This window comes from Trachurus japonicus, chromosome 7, assembly GCF_045865225.1.
Source record: "Trachurus japonicus isolate A0001 chromosome 7, Traja_1.0".
Classification (NCBI taxonomy): Eukaryota; Metazoa; Chordata; class Actinopteri; order Carangiformes; family Carangidae; genus Trachurus; species Trachurus japonicus.
The window spans coordinates 5,610,103-5,629,552 of NC_140913.1; the positions used below are offsets into that span (position 1 = coordinate 5,610,103).

The 19,450-nt window shown below is 43.3% G+C and overlaps 1 protein-coding gene across 1 annotated transcript; it reads left to right on the top strand.

The window, feature by feature from the left end:
- The first annotated feature begins 7,842 nt into the window (after positions 1-7,842).
- tpx2 (TPX2 microtubule nucleation factor) lies at positions 7,843-19,450 on the top strand. The gene is made up of 17 exons (XM_085783083.1): positions 7,843-7,953; positions 8,450-8,567; positions 9,264-9,377; positions 9,516-9,630; positions 10,407-10,484; positions 10,611-10,679; positions 10,987-11,102; positions 14,134-14,186; positions 14,367-14,532; positions 14,633-14,771; positions 15,855-16,077; positions 16,172-16,267; positions 16,512-16,682; positions 16,769-16,915; positions 17,606-17,717; positions 18,771-18,955; positions 19,127-19,450. Exons 2-17 carry the CDS (start codon positions 8,468-8,470, stop codon positions 19,235-19,237), a joined length of 1,995 nt encoding a protein of 664 aa, XP_085639209.1. The 5' UTR covers positions 7,843-7,953; positions 8,450-8,467; the 3' UTR covers positions 19,238-19,450.

Genomic DNA, 19,450 nt, shown 5'->3' on the forward strand with positions numbered 1-19,450 from the left:
TTGGAAGCTCAGCCATACGTTGCTCCTCTACTGGGCGTCGAAGCTTCCTACACTTCACACAATTGTATATCAGCCTGGCAACAGATTTACTCCCACCAATAAGCCAAAATCCGTTGGCTCTAAGCTCCATTTGAGTTTGACTTCGGCCTTGATGGCAAATCCTGTCATGGTAATGTGACAAAATGAGCTGAGTAACATGAGAGCCCTTTGGAAGGATGACTGGATGTTTTAGTTCTTGACTGAGGGATGATTGCTTTAGCCTCCCACCCACCCGAAAGAGGCCCTTATCCACAATAGGATCAAGGCGGAAAAGAGGACTGGAACTAGGGAGACTACCTCCTCTTTCAAGTGTTTTCATCTCCTGGGAAAATGCTCGCTGCTGAGCAAGCTTAATAACCACATCAGCTGCTCTCTCTCGTTCTTCCACAGTCACATGATTACCATGTCTTCGCTTGGATGCCAGCCTTTTAATTCTTGCAACAACCTTGAGAAGTTTTAACCAAGATGAAAATCGGCTCAAAGCATCGAGCACACTGTTGGAGTCACTGGTGTTAGTGGTGGCTACATTCACTTGAACTGCTCTAACTTCAGGGTCACCGACCAGAAGTTCAGTGGAGTAGTTTGGTCTAGGTTTCACCTCTTGCTCCCACAGGAATTTGGGTCCTGACATCCAGCTTGTTGAGGAGATATTGGAGACATGTAGGCCTCTAGATGCATGGTCAGCTGGATTCTCTGACGTCTCAACGTAATGCCACTGACCAGGGTCTGTTTTTTCCTTAATCACTTGCAGGCGATTTGCGACAAACACATGAAATCTTCTAGCATCATTATTGATGTATGCCAGCACAACTTGAGAGTCTGTCCAAAAGAACTCCTCATCAATTTTCATTTCAAGTTCAGTTTTCAACATGACGCTCATTCTGGCAGAGATTACAGCAGCTGAAAGCTCCAGCCTCGGAATGCTCAAGATTTTTATGGGTGCCACTCTTGCTTTGGCCATCACAAGGCTGCAGTGTATTTCATTTCTGTCATTAATGTACCGTACATAGGAACATGCACCATAACCCACATTACTAGCGTCCGAGAAGTAGTGCAGTTCTGTCCTTACAATGTTGCCAAAGTTGTGTGGGTGATAGCATCTGGATATCTTTACTTCTTTCAGGTTTTGGAGGCCACCTTTCCACTCCTCCCACCGTGAATGTACATCCTCAGAAAGGGGCTCATCCCATCCCTTGCCCGTGCGACACAATTCCTGCAAAATGCACTTCCCAAGCAAGGCAAAGGGGGCGACAAAGCCTAGAGGGTCGTACAAGGAGGCGATAACTGAGAGAATACCCCGGCGAGTAGCAGGTTGGTCCCTTAAGTTGATATTAAAACTGAAGGTGTCATCTTCTATTGACCACTGAATGCCAAGTGCACATCCGACTGATGTCACATCCAAGCCAAAATCATGGGATTTAGCAGTTGTCACCCTTTCTGAGGGATCAACACAGCTGAGAACCTCTTGCCTATTTGAGTTGAACTTATGTAGGCGCAAACCTCCTCTTTTGCACAACCTTTGTGCTTCAACAATCAAGTCTTTAGCTTCCTTGATTGAACAAACACTGGTTAGGCCGTCATCTACATAAAAGTTCTTCTCGATAAAGGCTGAGGCTGAAGGATGAACAGATCTGTATTGCTGTGCTAAATACTTAAGGCCGAAGTTGGCACAACCAGGGGATGAGGCAGCACCAAAAAGATGGACGGCCATCTGGTATTCTTGGGGTTCTGTTTCCAAATCTCCATGCTCCCACCACAAAAACCTCAGATAGTTTCGAACTCTAGATGGAACAAAAAACTGATGAAACATCCTTTCAATATCATATACAACAGCCACAGCTTCCTTCCGGAAGCGACAGAGGACTCCCACCAGTGAATTAATTAAGTCTGGACCGGTCAGGAGAGTATCATTGAGGGAGACTCCACGGAACTTTGCTGAGCAATCAAAAACCACCCTTAACTTGTCTGGTTTTTGTGGGTGGTATACACCGTGGTGCGGTATGTACCACACAGTATCTCTCTCAGCAGGGGGGGGGGACTGGTTCAGCGTCTCCTCTGCTGATGGTTTCTTCCATAAAGGTTTTATAATGATCATGATACTGTTTATTGTTCTTCAATTTCCTCCTCAAAGATTGCAGACGGACAAGGGCCAGTCTTTTGTTATTTGGTAGTGATGGTGGAATGCTGCTCTTAAAGGGGAGGGGGAGCTCATAATGTGTGTCTTCTCTCTGCTTTATGTTGTCGCTTAGGAGTTGGATGAAGCGGACATCATCTTGTGACACATACCTGTCTTCATATCCCTTCTCATTAAAGTCAGACTCAAGAATTTTAAGAACATCAGTGACTGATGGAGTTGGTATTTCCTTCGCTGCAATTCTGTGCACGAAGCTCTGGTTTCCCAGTCTGTCGAGATGGGGATTAGATGAGCCTGTTATACTCCACCCAAGCTCGGTTCTCTGTGCAAAGGGTTCGTTTCCATCACCTCTGATGACCTCCAGAGGGGCCAGTGCTAATGGACAATCATATCCAATTAGTAACCCCACTTCACAGTCTTGCAGTGGTGGAAGTTTGTCAGCTAGGTGTCTCAGGTGTGGCCATTGCAGAGCTGTCTTGGCAGTTGGAATATGAGATCTGTCCACTGGGATAAAATCCCTGGAGTAAGCCTTATGTAGCTGAATGTGGGTTTCAGAATGAATTCCTCTAATTTGCAGCCCATGGGAAATCTTGCTTGATATGATAGTGTCGACAGCTGTCATTGTGCTTAGCTTCAGTTGAACAGATGATGCGTTCACATTAAGTTCCTTGAGCAAATCCTCCAAAATAAAGGTTGAGTCGCTCTGAGTGTCAAGGAAAGCATAAGTGAGCAGCTCTCTGTTTGGTTCTTTCACTGATGACAAAAATACAGGTACAATATTAGAGGTGGAGGAAGAACTTTGAGTCACGGCATGGGACAATACATTGTGGATTTCCTGACTTCTGCTGTCCTCTGTGGAAGTAGAATTTTGCTCCAAAGCTGCCATAGATGCAGTTCCCCTTTCTTCATGCAGGCAGGTAGGATGACGCCGGCCGCATGCACTACATGTGTGTCGCCTTTTGCAGTCCTTTATGACATGGCCCTTCCACAGACAGCCAAAACAAAGTTGGTTTTCTCGAATGAATGTCCTTTTATCTTCCATGGATTTCTCTGCAAAGGTAGGGCACTTAGCTATTCCATGCATTTCGTCCGCACACACTGAGCAAGGTGGTTTTGACTTAAAATAAGTTGGTTTGTGGGTCACAGCAGAGGGGTTATTAGACTGGGCGTTTGTATTTAGAGTACTTGCTCTTTTGGGTAGTCTGTCATCCATGGCCTTGGAGTTAATCAGGAATGGGGATGCAATGGGGTTGCATGCTATTCGGGCTTCCTTTTGTATAAAATCTGTAAAACGAGAAAAGCTTGGATAATCACCAGATGCATCCAACTCATCCACAACGATTCTACTCCATCTGTGCACAATCCAATCTGGTAACTTCTTAAGTAGTTTATGATTTTCCTCACAGTCATTTAAGATGTCTAGCCCCTTAACATGGGGCATGGCCTCAGCACAGCCCTTTAAGAAGTCTGCAAATTCTCTAAGGGCTGGAGGGTCGCTTCCACTAATTTTGGGCCATTTCAAAAGTCTATCGCGGAAGGCCTTTTGGACGATAAAGGGATTTCCATATCTTTCCTGCAACAATGCCAAGGCGCTATAATAAGCATCTTCAGAATTCCGGTAAAAGAATCCCTCCACAGCCTTGCGTGCTTCTCCTGAGAGATAATGTTTAAGATAGAGCATTTTTTCACAGGCTGGGAGGGGCTTCTGGTCAATAAGGGCCATGAAGGAGATCTTCCAGTCAATAAATTTTAAGGGGTCACCAGTGAATGTTATTAATTCAGGGGGAGACAGCCTGCTTACACTTAAAGAGCTTGCAATGGCTTGGGCTAAACTGACTGTGTCTTGACTTGTTGTTTCAGGAGAGATCTGAGAAAGAAATGGAGCAGCCCGTGGGTTTAGCGAATAGCTGGACTCCACCCTTTGATGCACAGAGTGAATCTCAGCAGGCCCGCTCTCTTCTTCCTGATTCTTCACACTGCCTTCAAGATTTTTATAGGCTCTTACCCGGGCTGCTGCTACTTCCACCTCGTTTTCAGCTTCCAGCTGTCTTAACTTTAACTTCTCCTCTTCTCGTTTAAAAAGCATTTCAGCCTCCTTCTGCCTTATTTCTGCCAGCATTTTTGCTTCACTCTGCTTCCATTCATTTTCCATTTGACACAATTTTACTTGTTGAACTTGTATTTTTTGCATTGCCCTTGACTTCTCCAGTTTTACTAAAAGCTCTGCTTCAGCTTCGGCTCGTTTGCTAGAAACCATAGAGAGGGAGGAGTGGACCGAAGGTGTCTTTGTTTTCTGCATTTCCTTCGCATATCCAGATTTTACTGAGGGTTCTGCTTCAGCTTCAGTTTGTTTACTAGAGGACGCCTTTGAGATTACTGTTTCTGTGTCGGTGTATCCAAAAATGGAGCCATGTTCATTTTTATTTAATATCTCCCTTACCCTCTCCTTCTCCAGTTCATCATTAAACATGTTTTCAATAGTTCCTTTTCTTTTACAAACAAGATCACAGATCTCCATTGTGAGGGAGATGCAGGCGTCCATTTTCTTGGTAATTTCTGGGGTGGAGGTGCAGTTGCGTCTGATAGGCTCATAGAATTCACACACTGTCTCATGTTCGGCTTTTATGTTTTGTTGAATACTGTCAAGGTCGTCCAATGCGCAGAATCCCTTCAGTTTTGTTCTAGAGTCTCTTGCTATTTGTTTCCAAGAGCTGTATGCTTTTATGAAGTCTTTCTCATGTTGTTTAGCCCTCTCTTCTCGCAGCTCCCGACCCTTGTCTGTTAAAGTTCTTTCACGGGAGCTGGACCTGGATGATTGACCATTAATGTTGTCCATCTTTTGTGATTTGAGTGACATTTTATGAGGCTTATTGTATTAAAGGTTTGTGTTCAAATAACTGGGCTGTGGTTCATTTAGTTCACAAGGTGATGCCTTCACACATTATTTAACAATAAAATATCATAACTGTAGCCAAATGAACACGCAACAGCTATGAGCATAAAAACTTATATTGCTCTTTACCCTTTCAACATTTTCATGTAAAGAGACATTGTAAGTGTATCATTCACGGATAAAATACATGGGCTACTGTGGCCTTTACCGTGTATTTGACTCTTAAACCCTTGAAACATTTAATTTCTACTTCATGTTTATTCTTGACATTTAACTCAAAAACAACATTCAGTGCGTTGCGCCATTTTCTTTCTTTCTCCCGTTTCTTTATTATTTCAGTCCAGTGTCTCTTACTGCATTTGGCTGTACCTTTAGAAGATGGGTTACTGTTCATTTACTGCGTGTGTGCCAAAGTGCAGGCTGCGTGGGCTGTGTCGGCTGCTGACGAAGGACGACGAGGATGGCTCGGACGTGATGGTCAAGTTTTCACTGTAGCGGCCCTTGGTTCCCCAAGAAAAGAGGCGGAGAGTTCCTTACGGGTGCATGAGTTTATTTCTTTGGTGTAGCACCGTGAAAACTACGGAAGCCCTAAAGGGCCAAGTCCGTATAAATTTTTTTATTATCGTTTTCTCGTGATAACGACTTATTATTTCGTTATCTCGAGATAACAAAGTTTGTTTTCTCGTGATAACGAATTAATTTATTTCGTTATCTCGAGATAACAAAGACCGTTTTCTCGTGATAATGAAATAATCATAGAATGTGTGGTTGACATGGTTGCCTAGCAACATGTTTCCCCGGTGCAATCGCTTCTGCTTACGGGCTAGAGCAGCGGCGGCGGCTAGAGCAGCGGCGGCGGCGGCGGCAGCGGCCAAGCACCGGGGTCTGTCAAGCAGATTCATGAAGCCTGGTTGTCCCGACATGATTCACTCACAACACTGCGGCTGTAATGTTATGTTGTGTGTGTTGTAGCCTACTTTTCACGGTTAAATTATCACCGCGACACACACACAGAGCGGCGAGTCAGTTAATACGTAGTAGCCCCCTGCTACGAACATACAGCGGCTAACCAGCTGCTACTTCCCCGTAAGCAGAAGCGATTGCACCGGGGAAACATGTTGCTAGGCAACCATGTCAACCACACATTCTATGATTATTTCATTATCACGAGAAAACGGTCTTTGTCATCTCGAGATAACGAAATAAATTAATTCGTTATCACGAGAAAACAGACTTTGTTATCTCGAGATAACGAAATAATAAGTCGTTATCACGAGAAAACGATAATAAAAAAATGTATACGGACTTGGCCCTTTAGGGCTTCCGTAGAAAACTGAGGGAATATACAAAAAACACAAGAAGAAAAAGTTTAACACATTGCACTTCACATACCACTTCCCCAACACAGATTCAAAAGCACCCAATTTATTACTATAAAAAAGCAAACAAACAAAACCACATTTTATTAACCCATTACAAAATCACTAAAACCTCATTTAAGGAATAAAAATACAATTTGAACGGCATCACCCCAAAACCAAAAAATAAACCAAAACATCAAAAATAAAGTACTGGCCCAAAATTAAGATACACACCTTGTTCCACAAACCAAGGGGCTAATAGGAGGATGGAAGGTGCCGTCTATACTGTGTGTCACTGTCTCCTGATAACAGAACAAAACCAAACTATAAGGGAACCTGCACCAACACAAAAATTACAAATAATTCAACAAAGAAAACTCACTCAACGAGCCACGGACATGCTTCAAACAAAGCCAGCAGCACAAACACTGAGCCAACCAGGGGAGAACAAAGGGAGGATGGTGGTGATGTGCACAGGTGAGCGCACACACCCACAGGAAGAGCTTACAGGTAACAGTGGCCTCCTCCCTTTTATACCCCAGAAAACTGACCACTAGATGGCAGTGATACACTGACTTTTACAGGCACTTGAGTGAGAAAAATAAAAATGGGGAATCAGCAGACAAGACACAGGAAGGCTGAGATGGCAGCTTTAAACAATTACTATCATTTACATGTATAATTTTAAAAAGCCAGTTTTAAAAGGTAGGTTTTTAGGAGTGATTTGAAGATGTGGGGGTCTGTACAGTCTCTGATGGGTTGGGAGACGAGAAGGCTCTGTCCCCTCAGGTTCAGGAAGTTCAGGAAGGAGCTGTGCACAGAGCCCATTGGGACTACATTTTTGTGAAAGTTGCAAAAGTGTAGCGTACTGCCCCCCAAGGCTGCCCGCCCGGTCCCTTATTATTCTGTCTTTTACTTTTTGGCGATCATTTGGGGCCCCCTGGTGGCCGGGGCTCGTTTCAATTGAAACGTTTGAAACAGACTGTAGGCTATAAAAGAGGTCGAAACATAGGTAAGACCGCCTGAGTAGAAATAAAAAACTGTCCCCCTCCCTACCTACTTTCGAATAACATCTTGAAACCACACACTGTATATAAAATGAAACTGAGTTTTATTCTTTGGGTTTTCACTCTCAGCCTGAGGGTTGTGACGTCTGTTTTTTTCTGTCTTGATTGTATTTTTTATAGTTTTGACAAAATCATAAACGATCTTGACCCAGTAAAGGCGTTGTTCACGTCGTACCTGTTAGGCCTACATACCAGACTGTAAAAATTACATACCGGTGGGGGCTGATCATGGATGTATTATATTAACGGGGCTGATCCATGGATGTATTATATTAAGGGCTGATCACGTGGTCTGGCGTGTCAGAGGAAGTTGACGCGTGTGAGCCAATGAGCGTCGAGCTGGCGCACAGGACGTCAGCCGTTGGCTGTTTCAAACGACTTAAAAGCAGTTTAAACACTAACGTTACATCCGCGCGGAGTTATTCGTTTTCTGCGTCGCCCTGAAAACGCACTGCTGCGGTAAGTTTTTCCCTAAATATTTTCTAAGCAGCAAAATCAATACATTTCAGGGTTCAGCTTTATTAAACGAGGCAGTGGCGTGAATGTTGCTATATTTGTTATGTGTTACTAAGAATGAGCAAAACAAAGCATGTTATAAGTTCGACCGCTTGTGTTTAGGCAGAGCTAACCAGTTGTTTTTGCCTCGATAGCAGAGCCGCAATGTAACAGTTAACCTACAGTTATACCACTAAAGTTGATTTCGTGGCGCAATTTACTATCTGAATAGTAACATGAACCCAACAAATGCACATTGTTAACCGTGAAATGCATGTCTCTTGGTTCAATTATCTTGTTTATTTAGTACGTTAACTTACAGGCGATACCACCCATCGAAAAGCAGTTATTAGATGTAACGTTAGCCCATCTTTAGTTGCTAGCCTGGTTGCTAATACTAAATGCAGGTTGTTAAGCAGGGGATGTGGTTGTTGACCATGTTTACTGGTTTCTTCTGTAGGTGAGCTGAGGAAGAGTCATGGCTACGAGCGACTCGGAGCTGTACGAGTTCGACGCCCCGTCCCACGTCGTGGACCTCAGAGAGCTGGCTAGCGCAGACATAGACGACAAGTGGTTTGGTGAGTCTCCTTCAACACGCACAACTCTTTATTTGTGCCATTTTTTTTTTCAACGTTGTGGGTGTAATCCTCACAGCAAACTTACCCTGGACAGTGTTTTGTTTTTAGGACCAGGTCGCTCTTTGTTGCTTCCTCATGCAGTCAGAAAAGCCACTGGACAAGAGTGATTAAATAACATAAGGAAGAAGTCATGTAAACCGATTCCTGTAGCAGTGATGCTTTGAAGCATTGTTCTTGTTTTGGTTAGACGTGAACTCTACACCACTGTATGAACTGATCTGTGGTGTACTTGGCTGTTTTTGTTTATCCGCTTGACACCAGCCAGGTCTGTTTAAGGTTTTTAAGGTATGGCTTGGTATGGTGTATATTTCTGCTTGTGAACTGCTTGATGTTTTTTGTCTCTGTTTTCATCAACTTGTACAGCACTTTGATCTAAATTGCTTTATAAATACATTTATTATTACTACTATTTATTAATTATACATAGAGTGAATTTCTATGTTTGTCTCCTTTAATTTTATTAGTGACCCTGTTTGAAATGCTATGTTATGGTATTATGCATTTCACATGACCATGATTAAAGTTTCCTGTTACCACAAACTTGGAGCTCTTAAACTGGAACTGGTTTTGAAAACGGGCTATAGTACGTATGTTTTAGAATATTTCTCGACTCAACTGTTGACTGTGTCAATACAGAACAACAGGCCGTGGGTGCAGATGCTCTCCTCGCTACTCCAATGGGAAGAAGCAACATGCATGATAAACCAACGGCCACTGTGTGTCCTACAGTCGAGACAGATGTGGATGCTGGTTAGTGTTCTTTACATTATAGCGATTTATTTAGTATGTGCATAATTCTCTGCCCTGTAATTTGAGGTGGTCCTGAAAAGAAAATTCAGCCATTTCTATTGATAACGCTTGTTTAATGTGGATTGATCTATGTTCTAGGTCCTGGCTCTTCCACATCGCCACCTAGAAATATCGTCACGTCCTGGGGTCCTGAAACGCAGACAGGTGGCCAATCAAGGAGGACCATCAATAAAGCCCCTGCCCAACCACGCAGGTACGGTTCCTGTGAAGGGTTTTTTTGTGATCAGCTCGCCAGTCTGAGCTGATTAATGTTTGAGAGTGAGCACAGGACAAGGATGTGCTGAGTGACTTAATGCACAGCTCATCCTATATATGCTACAAAATATCCTTCATCCCCTCTGCAATAACCACCCTGAACAATAAAAAATGAACACTTTGCTGCTGCTTTTAACAGCCCCCTTTCTCCTTTTTTAGCATGACGCACAACGTTTTTGTTTTTAATGTTTGTTTTTTAGTGTTTTTATATGAGCCTGTCAAAGAAGAATTTCTGTCACTCATGACAGACAATAAAGCTTATATATTTATCTATCTAGCTCTGTAATGAAGTAAACTTTACCAGTTTGAAATTGTTATAATAAATGAAACTGAAATGTGCTTCAGACGATCCATTACTAGACAAATTTACTGTGGCTCAGTGGTGACATCAAGGCAGGTATTTCTAATTTGCATCAAGATGTGGTTAAAGGGAAACTTCACCCAAAATCGATAAGGAAGAGTAACTGTTTTGGATACTGCCGCCATTATATGAAAATCCGTTTCCAGATAACTGAAAGTTCTCAAACCCTTCCTTGGCATGACGGTGAGTAGAAAATTGGTGAATTATCGATTTTGGGTGAAGTATTCCTTTTTTAAATTACATCCAAACACAAAGAGTTTGGATGTAAGGTGTTCTGTTCGTGACAGGAGATAGAAGTTAACTCAACTTGTCACCGCGTTTTTCTATAACTCAGTTTTCTTCATTCTTTTCAGGGTCTCAAAACGTAAAAGCGTAACCAGCTCTACAGCTCAGCCAACATCCGCTGCACCACCGTCTAAGAAACAGAAAAAGTAAGTGTCCCGTCATGTCATCAAGATGTCCTCCTGCCCTGCACTGGTGACGCCTTCTCTGAACTGGAATAGCAACAAGACTTCATCACTGTGCAACAGCTTTTCAACTGCACTTGTTTGTTCCAGGAGTCCTGTGGAGGACCCTGCTGAGTCTTCGAAGTCGGGCAGCAGGAGTGTGCCAGCTGCACCCACAGGGTAAGACTACTGCTAGTATCACTCGTGAAACTGTTCGTCAGCCTCTTCAAATATTGCATCTCTTTCTTCATTGCTTTTTATTTATTGTCTTTGCTCTATTTTCCTTTCACTGTCTGCTGCTGCGACACGGTTAATTTCCCCATCGTAGGTTCATACGGTGTATTTCTGCTCTAAACTTGGAACTTTTCTGTTCCACTAAGAAATGAAAGTAACAGTGGAAAGACGCAGTTAGCTTCTGGACTCAAGTACTCAATGGCGAAAAGTGGAGTTCTAAAACAGATTTTTATTTCTTTTGGGCTGATGACAGGCAGCTTAGCTCTGAGGAGCTGGAGCTGGAGCGCATCAAGAAGCTCCAGAAGGAAGTGGCTCTGCATCGCAAGAAGAATGAGGCCAGCTACAAAGCTGCTCTGGCTGGAAGTGAGTAGATGGAACTGTCTCACTTTGTGGGAATGCCACAACACTACTGAATGGATTTGTGTACATGTAGGATAATAGAGGGTACACGTTTACGTCACTTCCCCCTGGGACACGCCCCTTTCATTCAGACCGAGTGGCAAAACAAACCTCCCTCAATTTGACCCTTTGCGTAAGCCCCGCCCCCTTGGTTACTGTTGCTACGGCGGGCAAGCTTTCACTCCCAGCCATGCTCCTGGCAGTATTTGGTATCGATTTCAAAGGAAATATCAGCAAATTTCTGGATAAACTGTTCTGAGATAATAGAGAGAAGAAGTCACAAAGATCATTCATAGTTTTCAGTGACGTGACTCGCGCAGGAGGATAAAACATCTGTTCAACGACACGACTGGACAATGTACAGAGCAGCAGTAAGGACCGGTAGTTTTACCGTCTGTCAACCGCTATCAACCCACGAAGACTTGCGTCATCTCACTGGTCATGAAACGTTGTCGAACTCTAAGTTTTTGGGCGATTGTGAACCACATACAGCTTTGGCTGCTGTTTTTTTTTCTCCCACCGCTGTATCAGTCAGTGAAAGCAGTCCCTGCCTGGAGGATCCCTCGCCTAAAAGCCCAGGTAAACGCGGTAAAAGTACAGCTGTCATTTTGGAGGTGAACATATGGTTATCCCCATATTTACACTTGCTCAAGTCGAAAAAAAAGTCAGCTCGTATCTGAACATCTCTATATTGCTGCCGCCGCCGCCGCCCCCGCCGCCATAGTAGCAGCAGCAACAACAACATCCTTCTCTACAAACAAATGTTTTTCGTTTTTAGTCTCAAAATGTGTCCACAAAAGCAAACGTAATGACTCACTGCGGAAAGCTTGCCAGGCCTATAGTTACGGTTGCTAACGTAGGATTGGACAATAGCCGTTTGTGGGAGGAGTTGGCGAAGGGTCAATTGGCCATTTAGATTTAAACAGAAACCAAAACTAACCACTGGTCTTTGCCCTCCTCCTGCAGTCGGCTATCTACATGTAAATACAGTCACATTGTTTACGTTGTGTTTTTCAGGGATGCAAACAGCGCGCCGAAAAGCGAAACTCGCTTTTTTCATGACCAATTAGGAGACTTGTGTGAATCGTTCAGATCCGAAGAGTTTTTGTTTTTGAGGGAGGAGGGGGGGTCTCAGCGTCTCAGCTGGGGTCAGTAAAATGTTTTTCTAACAGGCTGACAGTGACAATCATGTGAAACTGAGGCGAACTCATTCATGGTCTCTGATTATACTGATAACAGCCGACCTCCAATGTTAACGCGCGACGTGCGCGCTGCGCTCGTTACCCAAAGCGGCGCGTAGCCGCGTGCAGTCGGTGCGACGGCGACGCCGTTTTTCCCCCGTGCATGTCTGGAGCTGTGGTTTTTAATTACTTCTGTAACACACAGCGTGACCGCGGTATCAGCAGGGTGACAGAAATGCTCATCCTGACTATTACAACCACCACTGTCGAACACACAACACAATTAAACATGTTTCACACATATACAGACACATACAACACAGTATAAGGAAATTAAAATGCCTGTCATGCCCTGAGGGAATGACTCCACCATGCGACAAAAAACTTCTTCTTTCTCATTTCTTGGAGTGTTGCATCAAAATAAGTCCGTCACACTCAAAGAACAGACATTATTTCCTCTTGTGCAGAGGTGTTGAGTAAAGAAATTAAATCTGCATAAAAATAAACGTGTTAAATAAAATATTATACAAAACATAAAATGACATCATAAACTAGAAAAAGCATTTCCAAGAATGGAAATGGTGTGACTGCTGACAGCAACTGAACGCTGTTGCAGAATTAGCAAATAGTGCAAGCTGTGATCACCATACAAATGTTTGACCAAGGTCAGAATCGAACCCACATCCTCATGGTCATTAGACTTCCACTCTGCCTCTAGGCCACAGTGCGCACACAGTTGCAGAGACTGTTGTCTGTTAATGATCTGCACACTGTCAACATCAAGAAAGCTTGAGAGTCAAGCTTGAATGACTTAGAATGAAAATGTCTGTGAATTTCAGGCTGAGCACTAACCATATGGCCACAGAGAACCTGAGTTACAATGAGCTTTATACTATGAGGAATCAAAGACTGTCCAATGACAGCTGAATAATTGGAATCAAAAGTCAAGCAATGAAGTGAAAAGACTGAGGCAGGAATCGAACCCATGACCATATGATCACTAAACCTTTACTCTGCCACTCGGCTACAGAGAGCACACTGCTTTCAAAACTGTTGTCATTCATTGTAATGTGATGATGTGCTGCAAACTGGTATGAGTAATCAAGGAGATAACAAACACCTGTAACCAATTGAAGGCGGGGGAGGAGAGCAGAATTCAACATAACATAACAAGAGTTCTTCCCTTGGATTCGAACCAGTGACCTTAGGGTTGGCAAACATCCACCCTAACCCCTACACTACAGTGGAGTTGTGAAGAAGAGAGGTTGAGACTTTGATGAATGTGAGATTTTTTGTGAAAAAGTTAAATATTTGAAAAAGTATAAATAGTTAAAAAGAGAAAAGTAATGCCGATAAAGTTCAAAAAAAGCTGCACGTTTTGATATATGAATTGTTGAAATAGCACAAAGTATGAAGGACTAGAAGAAGACCGTAAAAAGGCGGAAGAAAATGGCCAAACAGAAGAACAATCAGTCACACTAATTATATTTATGGCAGTTAAACTGACACCTCGCTTCTATGTTGAAAACCTCTGACATGTCAAACATTAGGATGTGTTGGACTAATTCATCCGTCTAACCATCATCACTATGACACCTGAATCAGAAAAGCAGCCAATCGATCGAAAAAAATACTGTTCGAGTGACTTTTTGAGGCTTTGGTAGGTCAAGCATGCTTCATCTCAAAGATTTAAAATTTTGGCAGCTCTTCCACTCAGTGGGCGTAACCGCAGCGACTACCTAGTACCGTGACGTCACGTGCGTACCCTCTATAAGCTGTTGGTCTGTTATTGTTTGACCGTTGTACCATTTCCACAGAAGCGAGCGCTTCATCCAGTGCGTCCCGCATGATGCTTCGCAGACGTGCCTCTCAGGTAAGCGCTTCTTATTCTGACAATTTGGACATTTTCTTGAAACCATGAAGCTCCATGAAGCTCCGTTTGCTGTATTAACTTAATTTCAAGAAAATGCCACACAATAGTGACACATTTGAACAGCCTTCTGTAAATGTACATACAACTGTCAGTGCACCCCTCACTTGTTTTTGTTTTTAGGCAAAGACCAATAGAGGCGCCACAGTCCCCAAACCCTTCAACCTGTCCACGGGCAAGAAGAAGACAGAGTCTGGCGCCTACGTGCCCATGGCCCAGCAGATAATACAGTTTCAGAATCGAACCCCGGACCGCTACCATCTGCGCAGCCGCAAGAGTCAGGAGAGAGGTGGTTCTCTTTGCTTCATCAGTGTTCAGTTTTGGTGTTTGTTTTTGGGTTTTTTTTTTTGAATTAGCATCTAATGATTAACATGTTAAACTGGTTCTAGGGCCGACCGCAGTGAAGGGAGAGCACCTGAAGCTCACCATGCCTCACTCTCCAAACCTGATGACCCGCCAGAGGAGCCGACCCACTGCGACCAAGAGCAGCGCTGAACTGGAGGCTGAAGAGGTGGAGAACCTTCAGAAGTAAGTAGCCTTTAGTCAGCCTCAAAGAGACATAACAACATAACACATGTAGAATACAGGCATTTTACCCAGTTTCCTTGGATTTCCACAGTTGAACTGCAGTTTGTTTCAGCAGGATCTAATATTATTACAATTTTGTAAATAAAATGTAGATATTTATGTGGCAAATGAATGGAAAATAATTTCCTCTACTAAGACTCTGTCCTCCCCATTGAGGGGGCATGTGTTAAAATGTATCATAAATCATTGGAGCTCCAAAAGCTGAAAAGGTCAAACTCGCATTTAATTTGACTTTGAATTTATTTATTCAGGATCTCATTTTCGAGGGGGTCCTTCTGCAAAATGAATACAATAATACAAAGTCAAGTACAGAAAAAAGAAATACAGTGAAACACATTACAGGACTTATACATACACACACACTTACTCACCCAACTAATCCACAAACAGCCAGATATCAATTTAGTAGTCAACTTGGTGATATCCGTGCTTACAAATGGGGGGAAAAAATGAGTCTCAAAAAATTACAGGTTATACAACAAAAAAAAATCTAAGAAGCAACAGAGATATGAACAGGGAAATACCAGGCCATTGCCTAAATAAGAAACTTTTTTTTTTAGCAATTTTTTGCCTGGTTAAATAAAGGATGATGATGAAATGAAATGAGAAATAAGAATAAGACAAAAAAAAAACCATCAAAAATAAGAACAGGGAGTTTGCAAATTGATTGGAAGTGATGTTTTGAGACCATAAAGAGAAGTAATAGACCCAAGCTGGCATAGGAGATTGTTCCAATCAGATGTAGCTTTGAAATGAACGACGACCAGATTCTTTAGATATTGTAGGAATATGGAAAAAGGTGATTTGTATGTCTAAGGCTGTATTGTGTACTATAAGGAATTAGAGCTTGTTTTAAATATGAGGGAAAATTAAGGTGAATGCATTTAAAAATAAATAATGACCAATTAACATAAGCGTACACGAGTGGCTGCCTCCCGTTTCTTTTGCTAGAAACGTTTACTTCGGCCTTGAGTGTTTCTCCTGTCTGCACAGACTCCTGACTGTGTTGTGTTCTGATCACAGGTTCAAGTTCAAGGCCCAGGAGCTCAACAAGAAAATCCTGGAGCAGCCAGAGGATTTAAAGAAGCCCGCAGTGAAGGAGCCCACAGTACCCGCAGGGTTTGAGCTGCAGGTAGAGAAGAGGCTCCAGGAGAGACAGGCAACCAAGAAGCCTCAGGACGACGAAGAGAAGCCCCACACATTCAAGCCGCAGCCTCTGCCCAAAAAGATCCTGGAGGGAGTTGTGGTGAGTTGAAGCCTTGCTGCCAACAGTTCAGAGCCAAGTGCTGAAGTTTACACTTGGCTGGCTGTTATTAAACAGGATTTCCTCTGATCAACAGGGATTGCCGGAGAAGAAAGTTTTACAAATAACTATACCAGAGTCTCCAGCTTTTGCCCTGAAGAACAGAGTCCGTGTGGAGCGCAAGGTCGAGGAAGTAAGGGCATGTTCTTTTGTCATCAATTCATTTATCGTCAAGTCACTTTTGAAGTTAAAATTGAAAATATTCAGATCCAAGCTTCTCAAATCAAAAACATTTATATTTTCTATTTATGCCTGAGTGTTTTTAGATGTAGATCAAACCAAACTGTCAGGATGATAAGTTACAGCACCAATGGTACCCAAATCCCTCCATCCCTGCCATTCCCATGGAAAGGACTAAACCTGGTGTCTCTTGGCAGGAAAAGCGTCCGTCACCAGTGAAGGCCCCTCCAGTGCCTCACTTCGGCCTCCCCTTCCAGCCCCGGCTCCCAGAGACCCACCACGTGGAGGTCTGTCCCTTCTCCTTTGAAGAGAGGGAGCGAGGGAGGAGGGCACTGAAGGAGAAGAGGCTGGAGAAGCAGAACGAAGAGGTGCTGTCACACTTCCCCAGTGTCCTCACACATCCAAACAATAAAGACATAGTAGTGTAAATCGCTGTCCTCTGAACTCTCTCCAGGTTCCACAGTTCAAGGCTCAGCCTCTTCCAGACTTTGGCACCGTGGTGCTTCCTGAGAGGAAGAAGCAGGAGCCGACGAAGCCAGAGCCCTTCAGGCTGCTCATAGATGAACGTGGTGCTGTGAAGAGCAGTCGCTGGGAACAGAAGGTATGATGAACAGAAGCCACCAGAGGTTCCTGGGACTTTTAGTTCCCCAAACACAACAGTGTAATGGACATAATAACTTCTTTCTCCCACATTGTTGTGAGTATGGTATCCTCGGGTTACATTTTTAATTTATATCTGGTGGGGAAACACCCGCCTTAAAAAAAAAAAAAAACACGGAACAGTGGGCTTGCAGCTGGAAAAGCAGCTTAAATTTAGTCCGGGATAGAAAAGGAACACTGCGCACTGAACATCTCTGATTGGATGAGCACTCATTTCTGCATTTTACCCAGCAGTACATTCAATTCCAGATGCCCGCTGTTTTGTTTTTTTAGCGTGGATTTGTTTGATTGTTTTTCCACCAAATATAATATAGCCGCATTCACAACATTGTGGGAGAAAGAAGTTATCTAAATTTTTTTTATTGTCATTGTATGTGTAATTGAAAGACTAGTAGGCTACATTTTGCATAATCTCCCCGGGACTTCAGCCCTCGGCGGGCCACAGGAACCGTTTAGTTCTGGGTACTACAGGTTCCTGGAACTTTCAGTGGAAAAGTAGCTTTAGTCAACATGCATAGTTCCTGGTTCCAGGAACTTGTTCCTGTGGTGGAAACACGGCTATAGAGGAACAATAGTTTTTTTTTTTTAAAGATCAAAGGTAGAATTGAAACCTGACCTCTGTGCTTTGTAGGTGAAAGAAGAGCAGAAAGAGCGGGAGGAGGCAGCGACATTCAAGGCCAATCCTAACACAGTCACTCACAAAGAGCCTTTCCAGCCCAAGATGGAGGCACGGACCGCAACAGGTGAGACTGTCAACATCCACATCTGGATCACATCACCAACCCGCTCCCACAGCTCCTTAATACACACAGTTCCAGTCAAAAGATTATCGCAGTCGCAAGTTTCTGACGTATTAGGCTTTGACACACACACGCATCATATCTGCATACCGTTAACATGACCAATTCCTCAGTTCCTGTGTTGTAACGATACAGCTGTGCACAGGAAGACGACAACAGTTATCATTTGTTGATGTAGCTGAGGGAGACTAGAACATTTAGTTCAAGCATCAGATCTCCATCAAAACCAACACAACACAGCACAATGTTGTCACATAAAGATTAAGTTGGACATTGATACAGATACGGCAACTCTGTAGCTGTGTTATTGCAACTTAACGTCATATTTGAGCTTGAACACGTGGACATAATGTGTGACAGGAGGCTTTACCTTGAGCTGTGCGGCTAATAACCCAAGAGTGTCAAACAGAGTTTCTGAATGAGGCCAAATGTTTTCACATATTTGTCACTTAATCAGCCGATGGCTCATCTTTGACTTTAAATAGCCGTCAGACTGTTTCCAGATCAGTGATTGCGGTCGGTCATTCATGAATTCACTTTCACGAATCAGGTTTTTTTTTTTTTTTTAGTGTTACTCTGATGTGATCACGCTGTGTCATAATGTGGTGATTATTATATTCAACAAATATCCAAGTGCATATTCAGTTTCCCTCCATGAAGAGCACAAAGGTCACCAAGATCAGTGTGTGCTACGCCCTCTGCTGCAGGTAACACTGCTGAGAGGTCACTGGTCTCACTGTCGGTACCTTATTTTAAAAAAAGAAAATTTTGGTCCGTCTTCTTGTGATGTGACTCTTGCACATGTTCACATTGCGACAACGTTAAGACTGCAGCACTGGCTGCACGGCCCGGCTTTGTTTATCTAAGGTGACATTTATTGAATAAGGTGAGACTCTGTTGAAAGACCAGTGCTGCAGCTTTTGTGCTGTGGCATTCTTCATTGTTGCTCACTCTTCGTGTTGCCTCTATCCTCATCTGCCACTGCACTTTGAGAAGGCATCAATTCTTCCACAGCTGTAGAGGCCTTCGAGCTGTCAACGGAGCGACGCGCCCGGGAGCGGCAGGAGTACGAGAGAGTGGCCAGCGAGAAGGAGGCGCTCAGGGCGCTCATGGAGGAGCAGCAGAGACAAGAGGAGGAGCAGAGGCAGAAGGATGAGATCGCCAGGCTACGGCAAGACCAGGTTTGTCTTAATCAGTATTAACTGATTATCATACTGATTATCATGAGGTTTATATCCCATAACAACAAAGACCACATGCAACACAGGCTGGTATATACACTGCAGTCTTGTGGTCAGCAACCTGTGCCTGCAGCTCCAGTCTGTCTCACAGTTTGTCTTTACTCTCTGCAGGTCCACAAGGCTCAGCCCATCAGACACTATAGGACTGTTACAGTGAAGAAGAGTGAAGTTCCCCTCACCATACCCCACTCACCAAACTTCTCTGATCGCTTCCGCCTGTGATAAGCCTCCTTCGCCTCTCTGTTCAAAATTTGCATCTTTTTCTACTCCAGACGTTTGGGAAAATGCCTCATGTCAAGTGTTTGTAATATAAACCTGTGTATTTTATTTTCTAAAGCTCTTACTTTGAGCTTTTTATTATTTTCACTTTTCTACTTTTTAATTTTTCTCCTTTCTATATTAACATTTCAATAAAGTTATGAAATGGCAGCTGTC